Below are 18,094 nucleotides of genomic sequence, written 5' to 3' on the forward strand. Positions count from 1 at the left end.
CAGGTTCCCCAGGGCGCGTGTGTCCTGAGCAGCAAACCCCAAGGCAGGGCCATCCCGATCATCGGGGCGCTCTCGGGCTTCTCTGTTTCAGGGGAAATGAAGTGTTCCTATGGTGACTGTGGGACAGGGGCCCTGTGGGAGCCCTTTAGAAGGTGCCGCTCGCAGGACAGTCCCAGACCTTCCAGGCCTGCCTGCTGTGGCCTCGTGGGGTGGCCGGGACCGCGCTCGGCCCGCTGCCTGGCTGCCTGGCCCGGCACCGGGGGAGCAGGGGGAAGCTGACCTGGACGCTCGGGCTGGGCGCCCCTTCTGACCTGGCTTTTATTTCCGTAGGGAACTGTACCTGGGGCATGAACTGCAGGTTTATACACCCTGGAGTCAACGACAAGGGCAACTACTCCCTTATCACCAAAGCCGAACCTTTCCCGCCCAACGGTGCCCCGCCTCTCGGACCTCACCCTCTGATGCCTGCCAACCCGTGGGTGCGTGAACACCTCTTTCATTGCTAGCAAATCACACCTAAGCTCTGTGACTGTCTGACTCAAAACACGCTAATACGCCTTGTATGGCAGGCGTTTCCGCCTTCTAGCTGCTCTGGTGTCTCCAGGTAGAGTTCCCCCAGGCTCAGGGCAGCTGGGTTGGGCGGAGGGAGGCCTGGAGGAGGCAGCAGGCAGTAGCCGGCTGGTGTTCTACTTGGTGTTTTTGCTCCCCCGTTTCTGTAGATTTTAAAGTTTGCTTGCTCTCTTAACTTTTCCCTTGTCATTTTTTAACAGGGTGGGCCAGTAGTTGATGAAATTTTGCCTCCACCCCCTCCAGAGCCCCCTACAGAGAGTGCTTGGGAACGAGGACTCCGGCATGCAAAGGAGGTAACGGATCAGCAGAAAACCCGAGAAGAAAACTAGTGGCGGTCCTTGCGCACAGCTAGCATTTCTGTCTCTCCGAGGCCTGCTAGGGCACGACAGAGCCCGGGCGGCCAGGGAGGCCCCACCAGGAACACGGCCCACGGTCTTCCTGGGGCTTGCAGTGCATCGAGCCGTGCCTGAGCCAGGGCTGCGGCCCCCGGCCCCTCGGCGGCACTCCCCAGAGAGTTAGCGCTCCCGCTGCGGCCTCTGCGTCTGGAGAAGCCGTCCTGTCCCCGGAGAAGCGGTGCTATGCTGGCCTCCCCGCTCCCCCCGCACTCTAGGCAGCACCCGGCCCGGGTGCCGGGCTTACCCTTCTTGGCTCTGGGGCTGCCTTCCCTTCAGGGGGATGGCAGACTGAAGCAAAGCTGTTCCTGCCCTCGGCACACGCTCCCCGCCCCCAGCCCTGACCCGCTCCTGGTGCCTCTCCTGTCCGGAGCACACCTACCTGCCTCCCCACTGAGGGCACGTCTGGAGCCCCCTGGTTCAGTGCCAGTACTGGGAACAGGGAGTCACCACTCTGTCACCTTTTCCCAGACCTGGGTGAGCTCTTGAGTGCAGGGTTCACTGTGTCTGCAGGGACGGGGCACTCCCGTTCCCCAGAAGGGTGCGTGGGGTCCCGTGTCCACCCCCAGCACGGAGCTTAGGCATGTCCCCAATGAGTGCTCGGTCGTGCTCTCCTGCCACTCCAGCCCAGGCTTCCGGGGTCAGTCGGGACAGGATCCCCTTTGTTTTCCTAACGGTAACTGGTGTTGGCTTCTCCCTTCTTAAAATGGTAGGTTTTAAAAAAAGCAACCATTCGGAAAGAACAAGAGCCTGACTTTGAAGAGAAGAGGTTTACGGTGACCATTGGTGAAGATGAACGGGAGTTTGACAAAGAAAACGAAGTTTTCCGAGATTGGAACTATCGGATCACGAGAGATGTCAGAGACACAGCGTAAGCAACGGCTCTGCCTCTTCCTTCCCTGTTGAGAGAGAATTTGGTGTCCCCAGCTGCGTGGGGCCTGGACTCTAGAGAGCAGCAGTGCCGAGGTGACCCAGGGCACGTTGGGGCCTGTCCACCCGCCAGCCTGAGGATGGCCTCCCCAGGAGCGTTTCAGGCAGTTTGCAGCTGACTTTCCTTGTTGTTTTGCTTCTGGGGAGGACACGTTTTAGCTCCGTGGCTCGGAGAGGTTTTACAGCTGCTCCTAAAGCCCCTGGGGCCCCGTGAATGTCCTCCCCACTTTTCCCCAAGTTCCCCAGGAACCAGGAAAAGCTGTGAAATTTGTCACTAAAATCTGGGAGTATGGCAGGTTTCTTCATTGTTTCCTCCAGGTATTTTATCACTGGTCTATTTTTTTTTTTTTTTTTTGGGGGGGTGTACGCGGGCCTCTCACTGTTGTGGCCTCTCCCGTTGCGGAGCACAGGCTCCGGACGCGCAGGCTCAGCGGCCATGGCTCACAGGCCCAGCCGCTCCGCGGCACGTGGGATCTTCCCGGACCGGGGCACGAACCCGCATCCCCTGCATCGGCAGGCGGACTCTCAACCACTGCGCCGCCAGGGAAGCCCTATCACTGGTCTTTTAAAACAAATTGCAGAAGTACATGGGGTTGAAACGCCTGTCAGCTCTTGAGGAGCTGTGTGGCGTCCCAAGTACAGCCCTCGGCTCCCAGCACGTCTGCTCCGGGGCAGGAGCCGCTTTGTTGCGCTCACCTCTCAGGAGCGAGCGGGCCAGGCCTCTCCTGAGCAGGCCGGTCCAGCATCGTCTTATCTCACAGTGACACCGTGCATGGAGGTTTGCTGCTACAAAGCACAACCACTGATTTCTGACCGAAACGACAGTCAGAGGCTGAGAAAAAGGCCCTAGGGTTGGCTCTGCGTTTCCAAGATCACCAGTGCTTGCCTGAGCAGTGTGAGGGTTGCAGCGTTAGGAAGGCGTCTGGCTGTTGGGAATGAGAAACAGCTGTGTCACTTGGTAGATCAGCCCAGGTCACCCCGCCAGCACCCCGTAAGTGCTGGGGGAGAGATTTCCTAGAAAGCAGCCGCTGCAGGCCACACGACGCAGCGTGGCCTGGTGGGGGCCTCGGAGCTCTGCAAGCTCTGGGCGTCTCTGTTTCCCCCGGCAGTTTACCCAACGGGAAGGGTCAGTCTGGAGCCAAGAAGTCCCTGAAACAGCCTCCAGGGCCATCTGCTGCCGGGTGTACACTTCCCTTCCCTGCGCCCCACCCAGGGTTTGAGTCAGGGACCCGTGCAGGTCCTCTGGGTCTGTGTGTGTGGGAGCTGGGGCCTCCTCTTGCGTCTTCCCAGGGCTTAGTCAGCTGTCCTGTCCTTGTGATTGAAGGCCCACCTTTATCACCCGCACAGGGGTCTGCTCCCAGACCTCCTGTTATATTCATCGGGTCTGTTTCTTCACGGGCCGGGCCGTCTGTGATGTTGTGAGGTCGCGGAGGGTGTGTCTTTTCTTTTCTTTTTTTCCTTTTCTATTATTTGGCCATGCCGTGCAGCACGCAGGATCTTAGTTCCCTTACCAGGGATCGAACCCGTACCCCCTACAGTGGAAGCACGGTGTCTTTAACAACTGTTCTGCCAGAGAAGTCCCTCGGAGGGTGTGTCTTGTTTTTCCCATGGTTTCTTGGCTAGTCTTAAATGTTTCGGTGTCCACGTGAACCTGAGGATCAGTTGTCTAGCTGCGTAAAGAAATCTCATCAGCATTTTTACAGGGATTGCCCTAAATTTGTAAATTAACAAAGGGCTTTGTAAATTAACTGACTTCCTGGTGATGTTCAGTTGTCCTTTACAAAGACAAAGGGCGTGGTCTCATTTATTCACACGTGCTTTTGTGTCTTTCAAGAGTGCTAAAGTTTTCTGCAAATAGGTTCTGCACGTTTCTGATTAAATGAATTTTGTTCCTAAATATGTTTCCTTCTTTTTTGCTAGGGTAAGAGGGGTTTTCTGTACCCTCTGTCTCCTGACTGGTTATTATCTATGTACATAAGGGTGTTGGTTTCTGTATGTTAAGTTCTCTGCATCTGCCTTACTGGGCTCCTCTGGCCACTTGAATCGGCTTCACCGTCGTGTCTTGGCTTTTCGTGTACAGCATCATTTGATGTGCAGATTGAGGTGGTTCTGGGGTCTCCTTGTAGTCTGACCACGGCGGTGCCTGCAGCACACGGGTGGGCTGCCTGAGAGGCACTGGGCTTCCTCAGCCCGGCCGGATCTTAACGGGAATGCCTCCCTGTTCCCGTTAAGTAAGGTGCTGGCTTTAGTTCTAAAGTGTATAAAAGCATGTTATCACGTTAAGGAAGGATCACTTCCTATTTTCATAGAGAAAGGGGTATTGGATGTTTGTCACAAATGTTTTCATCATCTGTAGGTGTAATCCTGTGACTCCTCTGTAGGTCTGTGATTTTTCTAGTATATTCATTTTCTAATATTGACTCAGCCTTGCAATGGTGGTGTGTTATTTTTTTTAATGTGGTGTCTGAATCTTTGCATGTATCTTATGTAATGTTTTTGCATTAATATTCCTAAGCGATAAGCTTGACTTTTACTTGCTCTTTTTCCAGACTTGAGCCTTATGCAGACCCTTATTACGACTATGAGATAGAGCGGTTCTGGCGTGGCGGGCAGTACGAGAATTTCCGGGTGCAGTACACAGAAGCGGAGCCGTACCATAACTACCGGGTATGTGGGGCTTACGTGTGTAGGTCAGAACTTCACTGATGGACCCATTAAAATCGTCCCTTTTTTTTGTGTGTGTGTGTTACATGGGCCTCTCACTGTTGTGGCCTCTCCCGTTGCGGAGCACAGGCTCTGGACGCGCAGGCTCAGTGGCCGTGGCTCACGGGCCCAGCCGCTCCGGGGCGTGGGGGATCCTCCCGGACCGGGGCACGAACCCGCGTCCCCTGCATCGGCAGGCGGACTCTGAACCACTGCGCCCCCAGGGAAGCCCTAAAATCATCCCTTTTTTATTTATAGGACTTTACATGAGCTTAATTGTGTGGGCGTGGTGTACTCATTTCAAGCCCCGGTTGACTGTTCGTGGAGAACTAATTCGGGTCCATGGACTGACTCTGTGGTGATTTGAACAGACTCTTCCTTGGGTTAGTCTGTGCTCTTGCTCTGTTTCTCACCGGAGCTGCTGGCTGGGTGACTGATGCCAGCGGCAGGGGGTGTGTCCCACCCGCTTGAGCACATCACTCTCTCAGGCTGCTTAGGACCACCCTTTACGGGCCGTGCCGCCTCGTGCGCTGGCTGCCTGGGCCACTTCCAGCCATTGCTGTTGGTGCTTCTCTGGGATGTGGTAGATTTGTGAATATACGCGCTTCAGTCTCTGAGTCCCTCACTGTATGCTTTTGGCGTGTGAAGCTGCCGCTTGGAAGAGATCTGTTAAAAGCAGATTAGCAGGACTTCCCTGGTGGCGCAGTGGTTAAGAATCCACCTGCCGATGCAGGGGACATGGGTTCGAGCCCTGGTCCGGGAAGGTCCCACACGCTGCGGAGCAACTAAGCCCGTGCACCACGACTACTGAGCCTGCGCTCTAGAGCCTGTGCTCCGCAACAAGAGAAGCCACCGCGATGAGAAGCCCGCGCACCACAATGAAGAGTAGCCCCCGCTCTCCGCAACTAGAGAAAGCCCGCGCACAGCAACAAAGACCCAGTGCAGCCAAAAATAAATAAATTTATTTTTTAAAAAAACAAAACAAAAAAACAGGTTAGCAGTTTTTGTGCCACGACTTAAGTCACATTCGTGAGTTTTTTGGAGCAAAGGGAGCTGACTGTCTGGGAACCCATCAGATGGTGAGCTTGTGGTGAGAAGGGGCCCCTGGTTGACCACGCTGTGCCCTCTCCCCGGCAGGCAAAGCAGACTCCTCGCTGGGGCCGGCCTGCGGTTCCAGGCGCCTCGTGACAGCCGGGGCAGCCTCGAAGGCAGCAGGACCTGCTGGGGTCCCTGCCACCACGTCCCCCGGTGCCCCAGGGCCAGGCTGCCTGTGCAGAGCCCAGTCATCTCCGTCCCTCGACAAGAGCTAAGGCCAGAGAGGGCGCTCAGCTCCCAGCGGCCTGGGTGCTGATGTTGGAAGGGCAGGCTCTGCAGGGCACCCCGCCCGCCATGTGGCCTCAAGTCCGTTTCTAGCGCTGAAACAAGACCGCACCCCGGCGCTTCTGTCTCCTCCTGCTCTCGTGTGTCCTCCCCGCGCCTCCCCTTCTCAGTGGCTAATCGCGGCATGTGCGTATGTTTGGCTTTTCCACGAAGGAAAGGGAGCGGGAACGAGAGCGAGAGAACAGACAGCGGGAGCGGGAGCGCGAACGGGAGCGGGATCGGGAGCGGGAGCGGCGGCAGCGGGAGCGCGAGCGGGAGCGGGAGCGCGAGCGGGACAAGGAGCGGCAGCGGCGGAAGGAGGAGTGGGAGCGGGAGCGCGCCAAGCGGGACGAGAAGGACAGACAGCACCGCGACCGCGACAAGGAGCGCGAGAAGGAGAAGGAGAAGCCCAAGGCCCGCTCCCCACAGCCACCAAGGTGAGGCGCGTACCTTCGCCGTCCCCGGGCCTGGGGGCAGGGACCGGGGCTGCGGGGCGGGTGCGGCCACGGTGTGGCGCTCCAGGAGCTGGGATGCTGGAGCTGGAGGCCCGGGTGGAGGGCTGGTCCTCCCTGCTGGCTCTGGGCTGTGCGCTGGCAGGAGGCGCTGGGCCCAGGGCCCGAGGGGGGGCCCGGCTCTGGGGTTTCGGGCAGCCTTTTGGCAACAAAGGCGCAAACACGTATTTGAGTGCCAGCCCAGGACGTGGTCCTCACCAGAAGATCATAGCACTGGCTGAAGTGTGTATGTCCTGTGTGTCTTACAACTTTGTTGAGATGTAAGTCACATATCATTCAGTGCACCCATTTAAAGTGTCCAATTTCAATGGTTTATACCATAGTCACAGAGTCGTGGTGCCGTCACCACAATCTTAGAACACTTTTGTCTCCCAGAAGGAAACCTCATACCCATTAGCTGTCATTCCTCATTTTCCAGCCCCTGGCAGCCGCTCCTCCACTTCTATCTCTGTTTCATATAAATGGGGACATGTAATGTGTGGTCTTTTGTGATTGGCTCCTTCCACTTAGCATAATGTTTTCCAAGGGTCAGCCACTTTGTGGCATTTATCAATACCTTGTTCCTCATTATAGCCAAATACTATCCCATGTGGATGGACCACATTTTGTCTATCCATTCGTCCATTGACGGACACTTGGACTGTCCCGACATTTTGGCGACGGTGAATGTGGACATTTACGTACAGGTCTTTGTGTGGACATAGTTTTCCTTTCTCTTAGGTATCTTTAGGAGTAGAATTCCTGGGTCACGTGCTAAATATGCTTAACCTTTTGAGGAGCCACTAAACTTCCACAGCAGCTGCACTATTTCACGTTCCCACCAGATATATGTGAGGGCTTGGATTTCTTCCTCACCCTTGTCAACACTTACTATTACCCATTTTTTAGGTCCTAGCCATCCTAGAGGTTGTGGAATGGTATCTCATTGTGGTTTGATTTGCATTTCCCTAATGACTAACAACGTGGAGCATCTTTTCATGTGCTTGTTGCCTGTTTGTATATCTTCCTTGGAGAAATGTCTATTTAGATACTTTGCTTGGTTTTTAATTTGAGTTGTAAGAGTTCTTTATATTTTCTAGGGACAAGTCCTTTATCAGATATCTACTTTACAGCTACACTCTCCCATTCTGTAGGTTGTCATTTCACTTTCTTGATGATGTCCCTTTTCTTCTTTTTTTTTTTTTAAAGGAAGACCTCTTATTTTTTCCAGCTTTATTGAGATACAGCTGACATATAACATTGTGTGAGTTACAGGTGTGTGATGTGGTGAGTTGATATAATTACACATTGCAGGACAGTTCCCACAATATGGCTTGTTATCACGAGCCTCACATAATTGCCTTTTCTTTGTCAAATATTAATTGACCGGGTATGCAGGGGTTTATTTCTGGGCTCTGTATTCCACCCATTGGTCTATGTATCTGTTTTTATGCCAATACCATACTGGTTTGATTACTACGGCTTTATAGTACAGCTTAAAATCAGGAAGTGCGATGCCTCCAGCTTTGTTCTTCTTTCTCAGGATTGCTTTGGCTGTTTGGGGTCTTTTGTGGTTCCATACAAATTTTTTTTTTTTTAATAGACTGACACCAAGCATTGTAAACGGATGGCCACTACAAAATCAACAACGTTGCAATTACGAAACACGAAACACACTCACACTGTGTCATGATATTGACATTCAGTCCAGGAATCCTCCACTGTAACAGCTCCTTTACTTTGCAGTGAAAATTGATTTGTATATTTTTTGCCTCTGAGTCCTTGTGGGATTTTTTTATTATTATTATTCAAACAGAAAGTCACAAAAATTATAACCATCCTCATCAGTTCACTCAGTCCCATGTAATTAATTTTTTTTTCATCTTGATCTTTTGTTGGCACTTTTATGAGTTCATCAGTTTTCCATTAGAGTTCTGAAAATGCTTCTTCATTCAGTTCAGCAGTACGGTCAGTTACCAGAAACCTGTACTTGTCAGAGTCTTTGCCATGAATTCCTTGAAGATGAAACCCTTTTATAGGAACATATTTGCAAAAGCATCACAGTACACCCGGAACTGTCTGTAAATGACAAAAGACTTAAAAATGACCACGGTTAAAGATTTGATGAAAGTTCATAATAATTCAATTGACAAGGAAATTTAGTTATTTCTGAGATATACATTTTAAAGTAATAACTAGAATAACTAAATCCTAAATTTTAGGATTGTTTTTTTCTATTTCTATGAAAAATGCCTTTGGAATTTTGGTAAGGTTTGCATTGAATCTATAGATTGGTTTGGGTGTTACATTTTAACAATATTAGTTCTTCCAATCCATGAGCGTGGAACATCTTTCGATATTTTGTGTCTTCGGTTTCTTTCATCAGTGTTAATAATTTTCAGTGTACAGATCTTTCACCGCATTCATTAGATTTATTCCTAGGTATTTTATTATTTTCGATTATCAATAGGATTATTTCTCTTTCACATAGTTTGTTGTTTAGTGTATAAAAACACAACTGATTTTTGTATGTTGATTTTGTATCCTGCAATTGTACTGAATACGTTTATCAGTTCTAACAGTTTTTTGGTGGATGAAACAAGGCTCTCATCCCTAATTCTTGTCCTTTCGTTTGGACAAACTTCCGTCCTGTGTGCAGTTCTGTTTCTGAAAGTAAATGCCAGGACTGTAATCTTTCATTTTAGTTTGTGTTCAGTGCCAGATCTCACTGTTTTCATCCTCGGGATTACAATGAGCTGACCTCCTTGAACTTACTGTATTTTTTCCTAACATTGGGCAAAGTGAGGTTTTACAGAATACTCAGAGTAGATCATATTTTAGATGCATTGAGAGAGTTCTTTCTTTCTTTTAATTAATTTATTTTTGGCTGCGTTGGGTCTTCGTTGCTGCACGCGAGCTTTCTCTAGTTGCGGTGTGCAGGAGCTACTCTTTGTTGCCATGCGCGGGCTTCTCAGTGCGGTGCCTTCTCTTGTTGCAGAGCACGGGATCTAGGCGTGCGGGCTTCAGTAGTTGTGGCACGTGGGCTTCGGTAGTTGTGGCTCGCGGGCCGTAGAGCGCAGGCTCAGTAGTTGTGGTGCACGGGCTTAGTTGCTCCGTGGCATGTGGGATCTTCCCAGACCAGGGCTCGAACCCATGTCCCCTGCATCGGCAGGCGGATTCTTAACCACTGCGCCACCAGGGAAACCCAGAGAGAGTTCTTTCTTTAAAAGGCTACTTTGATGAATCTTTTTACATTACAGTAATCGCTCTTTATCTGAAATTTATATATCCATTTGAGTGTTTGAAGAGCTTTATTCTGATCTTTCTGTTGTTGGTCCCTTTGAAGCCCCTTTTTGGTAGAAGCCCTTTGCCCTTCTGTTCATACCCGCCAGCTGTTCCACCTCCGCACCGTTCACCGCGAGCGTTCTGCCCCAATCTTTGCTCTGCCATTGCCCCTGACTCCAGGGCTTTACCCACTGCTCAGAGGGGTCACCCCACTCATTCCTGTCTTCTCGCCCTGCTTTATTGTTCTCACAGCTCTTATCACCCCCTGACCTCATATTACTCGCTTATTTATCTGTTGTCATCTGTGGCCCTCGTAGAATGGAACCCCCAGAGGGCACTGCAGTCTCAGGGCCCGGCACAGTGGGAGCTCTCATGAGCACTTGACAGATGCCGTCGTGAGTTTTGGGTTCATGTGACACAAGAGAGCGTTCTGCTTTCCAGGTGGTGGCTCGGGTGTCACTGCGTGTGGCTCTGTGGATTCCTGAACCACACGAGCAAGTCCACTCCTGTGCTTTCACAGTTCCTGAGTATGTTTCCTCCGGCTACAGGCCACCTTCCCCAGCCCTACTGGGACGTCCTGCTCGTTTCCAAGGAGCTGGCTGACTCTTCCCAGGTTGATGTCTGTATTTCCAGCTCAGGGGCATCTCTACACGAGTGTGGCTTTAGGGACCCTGGGGAAGGGCAGGCCGGCTGTGTCTGCGTGTGACCACAGATCCACCCAACTTACGAGGGGTCACGTCTCGATGGACCCGTTGTACATTGAAAATGCATCTAACCTGCCAGACGTTGTAAAGTGTGGAATAGCTCATGTAATTTATTGAACACTGTACCGAAGGTAAAAGCAGAATGGCTGTCTAGGTCCAGAAGGGTTGTCTGGTGTAGTGGTTGTCTGCCCTTGTGGTCACGTGGCCGATGGAGACACTGTGGCTTGTTGCCCGGGCAGGGATCCAAATGCAGAATTCAAAGAACAGCTCCTACTGAAGGCATGACGCTTTTGCACCATTGAAAGTCAAAAAATTGTAGTCAAGCCATCGTAACTCAGGGACCATCTGTAGCTCATGGGACAGACGCCTGTGTTCACATTCCAGGGCTGCCTGGCCTCTCCACAGGGAAGTACAAGCAGATCCAAAAGGAAGGTTTTTTTAAAGGCAGTAGCATGTCTTGGCCTGGCCCCCAAGCAGCAGAACACAGTGAGAACAGCCTCCAGATCTGACGTTTACACAACCGCAGGGTCTCCCATGAGGAAGGGTTCAGTGAGAAAGTGGCTGAACTGTCGGGTCAGGGTTCAGGAAACTTCGTGAATTCTTCCTAAAATCAGATGCAGCTTTTCTCATGGGCCGATCCGCTCTGCTGCCGGCCTCTGACCTGGTTTGCTTCCTTCTGTTGGGCTCAGCTCTGCTCCCATGGGTCTCCACCCCCAGCACCTACTACGCTCGGGGCGGGTGCGGGGGGCACTCCATCACTTGGGTTAGGCTGGCTCACTGGTCTCTGGAGTCTCGAATTCCATCTTTGATCACCCTGGCTGGGGCCCCGCCAGCCCGGCGACCAGTCTGGAGGGTGGGGTTTCACCAGAGCACAATTTCCAACATGGCCTCCTGTTTCCTTTCCCTTGATCACCCATAGCTGAGTGACCACTTCTTTAGGAGGTGGCCAAATTCCCTGCTGTGATTCCTTTATATGACCTCCCTTTTATAGAAGAGCTTGTTTATTTAGCCTTCGACAGGTTGGGAATTTTTCTTTTTTTAATAGATTTATTTACTTTTGGCTGTGTTGGGTTTTCGTTGCTGCGCACGGGCTTTCTCTAGTTGCGGCGAGCGGGGGCTGCTCTTCGTTGCGGTGTGCGGGCTTCTCATTGCAGTGGCTTCTCTCGTTGTGGAGCACGGGCTCTAGGAGCGTGGGCTTCGGTAGTTGTGGCACGTGGGGTCAGTAGTTGTGGCTCACAGGCTCTAGAGCGCAGCCTCAGTAGTTGTGGCTCACGGGCTTAGTTGCTCTGCAGCATGTGGGATCTTCCCGGACCAGGGCTTGAACCCGTGTCCCCTGCATTGGCAGGTGGATTCTCAACCACTGCACTACCAGGGATGCTCCGGGAATTTTTCATCAACAGCTGAATAGAAAGAACTTTTCTCACCTGAGACAAGAGACTGACAAAGCTTCATCCAGAAAGACCACTTGGGAAGCTCTTGTCTCCAACCTCTGTGTGAGGGCCTCTGGACAGTGGGGCATAGTCTGTGCCGGGATCTCACTTGTGGGTCCTGCGGATGTACGTGGGGGAAGATGATGACAGAGTGAGCGTGGTGATGGGTCTTCCGTTTCATCTGCGACAGCACAAGCTCCCTAAACCCGCCTTGGGGCCGGGAGAGGGAGGGAGGCGGGCACACAGCAGGGTGGGCACGGCCTCTGCCCGGCGCCGGCAGGACCCAGGGCTCCCTTCTTACACCACCTCCGACCCCTGCCCCTCACCTGCCCGAGCTGTCGCCCTGAGACACGTGGTTGGTGAGCTGCCTACTTCCTTTTGGCTCTTCTCCAGACCCCCGGGCCGGATGCCGTGCCGCTGTGTTTGGAGATGGCACCACTCCTTTCGTCCAGGTTTGCCTTTGTTAGGCCTTTGGAGACGTTTTGCGCACTCTGTGCCTGGGCTGTTTCTAGACTAGAGCAGCACGTTTCAGCCAGCTGTGTGGTGGGCAAGTCCCTCCTGGTCTCTCCAGCCGGGCCGGGGGCTGTGCTCTGCGGGTGGGGCGCCGGCGCTGGTGGGGAAGTCCCTCCTGGTCTCTCCAGCCGGGCCGGGGGCTGTGCTCTGCGGGTGGGGCGCCGGCGCTGGTGGGGAAGTCCCTCCTGGTCTCTCCAGCCGGGCCGGGGGCTGTGCTCTGCGGGTGGGGCGCCGGCGCTGGTCAGGATGCTCTCTGCAGAGGCAGAGGGGTTTCACTCCAGACAGAAACGGGAACCAGGACCTTCCTGCGGGGATTGCCCAGACTGCCTGTTAGCTCTAAAGCTGTTTACTGGACGTTTGGGTGCCTCTTGGTTGAAACGGCCCGCTTCTCATTTCCCGGGAGACCAGTAGTCCTCGTGAGGGAGCACTGTCCCCGCTTCCTGCTCAAGCGTGCCCACCTGGAGGTCTGGGGGCAGGCCAGGAGCCACTGTTCTCGAAGGCCCTGGGGGCGGGGAGGTTACTATGCGGTTGACCAAGCAGCGGCTGGACCCCTGCCCGTGCGTCTCCGTTCGGCTCACGCTGGCCCGTGGGCCGAGGCCGCCTGGCCTTCCGCTGCCCTGGAGACAAGGGTTATGGTCGCTGCGGTCTGCTCTGACCGGTCCGTGGGACTCTGTTGTCTTTGCACAAAAGTGCATGTCAGGTTCGCTCTGCTTTGGGTGCTGTTCCCTCCGTTCCCCTGGGTGCCGCTGCTCCCGCTCCGGCTTTAGCTCCTGCCGCACTGGCTCCGCCTTCAGGGCCGTCGGTCTCGTGTGCAATCCGTGGCTTTCAGGAATTTGAACACCACAAGCTGTGATCTGTGTAGACCCCCATGGTGGTGTCACCTGCCTTTGCTAACCTCGAGGGTGTCAGACGCTCGCTCTGGACCCCTGCCGCGCTGTCCCCCGGCACCTCCCACTCCACTCTGTCTCGGTCCTCACGCTTAAGGATTAGGTCCCTGGCACTGACCTTTCTGTTAGCAAGAAAGACGCTCCCTGAGAGCTCAGGAAACCTTTCTTTATCTTTCTCATCTCATCCCAATCTATCCTGGTCACGCTTACCTGCTGAGCTGCTCTGAGAAAGTCACCGTGCCCGGGGTGTTTTCGAGGAAAGGTGCACCTGTGTTTTAACTTCGTGCCTAACGCACTGAATTACAGAGGCTGCCCGACTGAGAAGGTGGAAAGACTCGTGGTCTCTCACGTGTTCTGACCTAACTGCAGACGTGCGGGTTGCAGGTGAATATGAAAGCAGTCAGGCCGTGGCTGCGCTTCACAGTGGGAACGCCATGGGGCCTGGGGTCAGCACAGAACGGAAGGCAGCTTGGGAGTGGGCTTGGGAATGATGGGGCCTCACCTTGGAAACAGAGTTTTCACGACCCCGCCCACAAATTGAAGTCCAACCTCACGTTGGAGTTGAAATATATTTTCAAAATCAGAGGATTAAAGCAAGAGGTCTGTGGTCCCAGGTGCCACTCACTGGGCACTGCCCTCACCTTCCCAGGCCCCCTGGGGAAACTGAGTAGGAGTGAGGGGGCAGGAGCGTGAGTAACGGGGCCTGTCCCGTCCCCTTTTCATCTGCGTGCGGGACCCTGGGTGCCGCCAGCCTGGCGGAGGCTGGAGGAGGGCTGCTGACAGCCGGACAGGTCATGCAGGCTGATGGCCGTCCTGGCCGGGGCCCTGGGAGCCGGCTCCACGTCCACCGGGCCCCGGGGTGACTTCGTCCAGTGCTTGGGAGGCCAGCAGCTTCGAGGGGAAGGGCTGAGAGAAGGCCCTCGGGAGGCGTGAGCGAGTCCAGTCGGGAAGAAGCCACCTGGGTGCTGCCCGTTCCCTCTCCCTGTGTCTCTCCCGCTCTTTCACCCTTCCATCTTAGAAGAGAACCTTCCTCCTTTTTATCTTTTCTTATCTGTGACCCCAAACTGGGCTTGCTGCTCAGGCTGGAGTCTGCAGACATCCTCGCTGTGGCCTGCCGTGCCTCTCACCTCCGCCCTGGCATTGCAAGGGGCCTCGGGGGCCCTTTCTCCTCAGAGTCCCTCTCTTGTGGCCTTGAACAAAGGGTCAGGTGCCTGGAAGATAAGATTGTTGTGTGGCCATGGTGGGGTGGGCTGCTCGGAGATCCCTGGAGGGTGTGTCCCCCTCTCTGTTCAGAATGCAAATTCCAGATCTGTTCTGTCAGTTTTCGATGCCACAGTCGTCCCCCTCCCAGCTGTCCCCGCTCCCTCGGGTTTCCTCCCGTGCATCCCCAGCTTCCCGTCGTGGAGTGGCCCGTGCGCCGGCCTTCGGTGGCTGGCCCGTGGGGAGAACCTGGCACGCCTGCTCTTTACTGCAGTCCAGTATAGTTGCTTGTCTCGCTGCCAGGCTTTCCAGGTCTCTTTCGGCTCTCCTCTGGGGTGTTGTCAGAAAGCAGAGGGACAGGCTGCGTGTCATGGGTACCGACCTAGGCCCCGTCCTCTGTCACGGCTCCCCCGATGCCTGAGTTGGGAGCAGGCCTGCTCTGCCTCTTCCCCGCCCTTCCCCAGTAGTATAGGAGCAGTTTCCCAAAGCAGGATTGTTCATGAACTCTGTCGACACTCTGAACTGACATGGCTGCATCGTGAATCATGCCGTTGGTTTCTGTCTGTTTCTCCCTGTGTTAGAAGAGCCGCAGGTTGACAGAGCTGGGCCATTCCGATGACTTATGAAAAACCTAGTGATCAAGGTGTTCCGCTTTCTGTTGCATTTTTAGGATGAGAACAACACAGGAAGTGTAAAGGTGAAAGCTGCTTGGGACGGCCCGGGCCAGGCCAGTCATCAGGCGGGTTTCACTCCCTTCCTGGACACTTCCAGGAGGACTCACCGAGGAGCTGGTGGGGCAGTGGCGCTCAGCATTTGCGGCTGAGATCACAGGGATCTTATGCCTCAGCTTAGTGTGTCCTTGGGGCGATTTTAAACGTTGGGTGTTGTTCCTGGTGTGGGACTCTCAGCAAATAGTAGGCGTGGAACGTGCTCGTTGGTGGATTGATTGAAAAGGCCTGAAAATATCAACAGGTGTTGGTTGTTGTATGTTATGATGTAATGTAAGTAGATGCTGGTGATAGAAAATGTATGTAATTCTAAAAATCTAGTCCCAAAAGGCAGGACCATTTTTGAATAAAACTGTGGTGTTTTGTTGGCACCCATAGAAGGTGGGAATCAAAGGCAAGACACAGTTCTTAAGTCTGACAGTGCTCTAACCCAAAGCCCAGCAGGTTGGCGGCAGGGCTGACAGGCACCGCTACGTTGTTCTTAAGGTCAACGGACAGGACACGCCCAGAACCCTCTGAAAATTGAGGGTATCTAGAATTGTGACAACGCCGTGGTCCTGTGTGCAGACAAGATTCTAGAACAGGAGAAGACAGATTAATGGGAGAGCACAGCCCCTCGGAGTAAGAATTTATATGCCCCAGAGACGGCATCGCCCACAAGCCATTCTGGAACGGAAGTGGGTCCACTGGCCTGCGGGATAGTGGGCAGGAACGTGCACCAGAGAGGGGGAGGGGTGAAAATAGCAGGTCTAGAGCAGGTAGAAGCGAGTGTGGCTTAGAATGGAGAAAGCTCTGTGAGCCTGGGAGAGGCTGTTACACTTGTAACAAGCGTTAGTGCCACCAGCGCAAGTGAAAGCCGATGGCCTGGGGGAAACACAGGACGCAAAAGCGTTCCCAGAAAACTGGCCAAGAACGAGACACAACCAGAGCTCAGGTGGCCTCCCCGCCGCCAGGTGCCGCTGCACAGATGGGAGCCCGTTTCTGTGCGAGGAGCTGCCATGGCTCAGGTTTACTTTTGCGTGGGCTGCGCTGTGGCGCCCCCCCACCGGTTACACGGGAGCCCAGAATTGATGAGGGGGAGGGAAAACAGGCAGCCCGGCCGTGCTGAGTGCAAGCTGCTTCAACTTGCAGGGAACGTGTGACAGTTTACCAAGAACCTGTTAAACGCTCTCCTCCTTTGGCCCACTGATTCCCCATCTTAGGAATTTGCCCTTGGAGAAACGTGATGTCCGTAAAGATTTATATAAAGGGTGATTTTCTTGTTCTTTGTGTTTTTTAAACACAGAAACAGCTAACTGTAGAGAAATGTCTAAATTACATAACACCTGACCGTGAACTCCTGCACCATCAGGGAGGCCAGCTCCGGGTGGAGCAGTCCCCAGGCGGTCTCAGCTGTGCTTCCAGGTTCATCGCGGGGAATGAAATAGAGGCAGAGAGGAAATTCAGAGGTGCTAAATGGTGGCTGACCCCAGAGAGCGAGATCCTGGGGTTTTTATTTCTGTTTTTACTTTCTGTGTGGCTTTTTAATTAGTAAACATCACAGGGCCAGCAGATACCTTCATACTGAACTGTTCTGGGACCCTGTGCTCTGGCTCCCTGTAGAGCAGGGCTGCTTTGGTGTGGGGTGCAGGGCACCCTGGCTTGGAGCTGAGCCTTGTCTCCAGTGCTGCGCTGCTGAGCTGCTGCCGGCCCCCTGCTCCCACTCCCCTGGCGCGGTTTGGCCTTGTTGCGTTCCCGGCTGGTGGTGAGCACGTGGGGAGTCCGCGTGGCGGTGGCTTGCTCACGGGGCCCAGCAGGTCCTGCTGTCACCAGCCCGCTGGCCCTCAGTCCTGATGCTCTTCGTCACAGCGTTGACCTGTCCTGCTCTCGTCCCTCTCGCTGGGAGACGATGTTCCTTCAGTGAATTAAACCTAAGAGGACAAAGGAAATGTGTACGGCTTGGGTTTAACTCGTTTGCAGACAAGGAGTTCCTCAACCCCGTGAGCTTCCTAAGTGCTGGTGTGCGGCCATTGTGCACCAGCTCTAGAGAGAACGTGCCAGGCCCCTCCCTGTGCTCCCGGAGCCCGTGCAGCGGGGAAGGCGGGGGTTCTGGGGGAGGAGGCGCCGGATGGCCAGCTACCCTGCTGCCCTGGGAGGCACCGCTCGTGGAGAGAGCCCCGCGTGTCTGGTTCCAGGTGAGGTCTCCCATAGACAGAGCACCTGCTGCCCTGTGTGTCCGGCGTTCCTGGAGTGAGCCGTTAGGTCACAGTCTCTCCTCTGACTCAGTTTCTTTCACAAAATGGCACTGCTGTCTGCCGGGAGGTGGCCCTAGACCTGCTAACCCCTCTGTGATTTCAGCCGTCAGGCTGAGCCACCAAAGAAGGAGACGGCCTCTGCCGGGCCCCAGGTGAAGAGAGCCGACGAGTGGAAGGACCCCTGGCGCCGGTCCAAGTCTCCCAAGAAGAAACTTGGGGTATCGGTCTCCCCTAGCCGGGCACGACGACGTCGAAAAACATCAGCCTCATCGGCCTCTGCCTCTAATTCCTCCAGGTAAGGAGGCAGGGAGGTCAGCGGGACTGAGCGGCGTCTGTGTGCTCCGCGGGGCTGTGGCGTGGCTGGGTTCCAGAGCATCGCTGGCTAACAGGACTGACACTTCACACCTGGTGAGGCTTCACATACCCCCCGGAGCCATATCAGCCAGGGTGCAGGCCACCCAGAGTGGAGCACAGACCTGGGCAGGGGGCAGCGTGGGGAGAGACACTGCTTGGCGGAAGACCAGAAGAGCAGCCTGGCCCCAGTGTCTAGTCGGTCCACCTGTCGCCTCTGAGTTTGGGTCAGCAGCTATGAAATGTGTGTGTAGTAAGGTCTGCACAAACAAGTGAGGATGCTGCGGGCGGTGAGAGCGGGGGCTCTCCCTTAAGAG

The 18,094-nt window shown here is 54.2% G+C and overlaps 1 protein-coding gene across 2 annotated transcripts in view; it reads left to right on the plus strand.

The window, feature by feature from the left end:
• ZC3H18 (zinc finger CCCH-type containing 18) overlaps positions 1-18,094 on the plus strand; it is a 51,761-nt gene that overhangs the window by 24,913 nt on the left and 8,754 nt on the right. For both annotated transcript variants that reach the window (XM_024735613.1, XM_024735614.1), the window contains 6 exons: positions 331-479; positions 771-863; positions 1,676-1,833; positions 4,442-4,559; positions 6,129-6,391; positions 17,530-17,721. In XM_024735613.1, the coding sequence (XP_024591381.1) occupies positions 331-479; positions 771-863; positions 1,676-1,833; positions 4,442-4,559; positions 6,129-6,391; positions 17,530-17,721 (973 nt within the window). The remainder of the gene's footprint in view (positions 1-330; positions 480-770; positions 864-1,675; positions 1,834-4,441; positions 4,560-6,128; positions 6,392-17,529; positions 17,722-18,094) is intronic.

The sequence above is a fragment of the Neophocaena asiaeorientalis genome, unplaced genomic scaffold (assembly GCF_003031525.2).
Source record: "Neophocaena asiaeorientalis asiaeorientalis breed wild unplaced genomic scaffold, Neophocaena_asiaeorientalis_V1.1 scaffold40, whole genome shotgun sequence".
In the NCBI taxonomy this organism is placed as follows: Eukaryota; Metazoa; Chordata; class Mammalia; order Artiodactyla; family Phocoenidae; genus Neophocaena; species Neophocaena asiaeorientalis.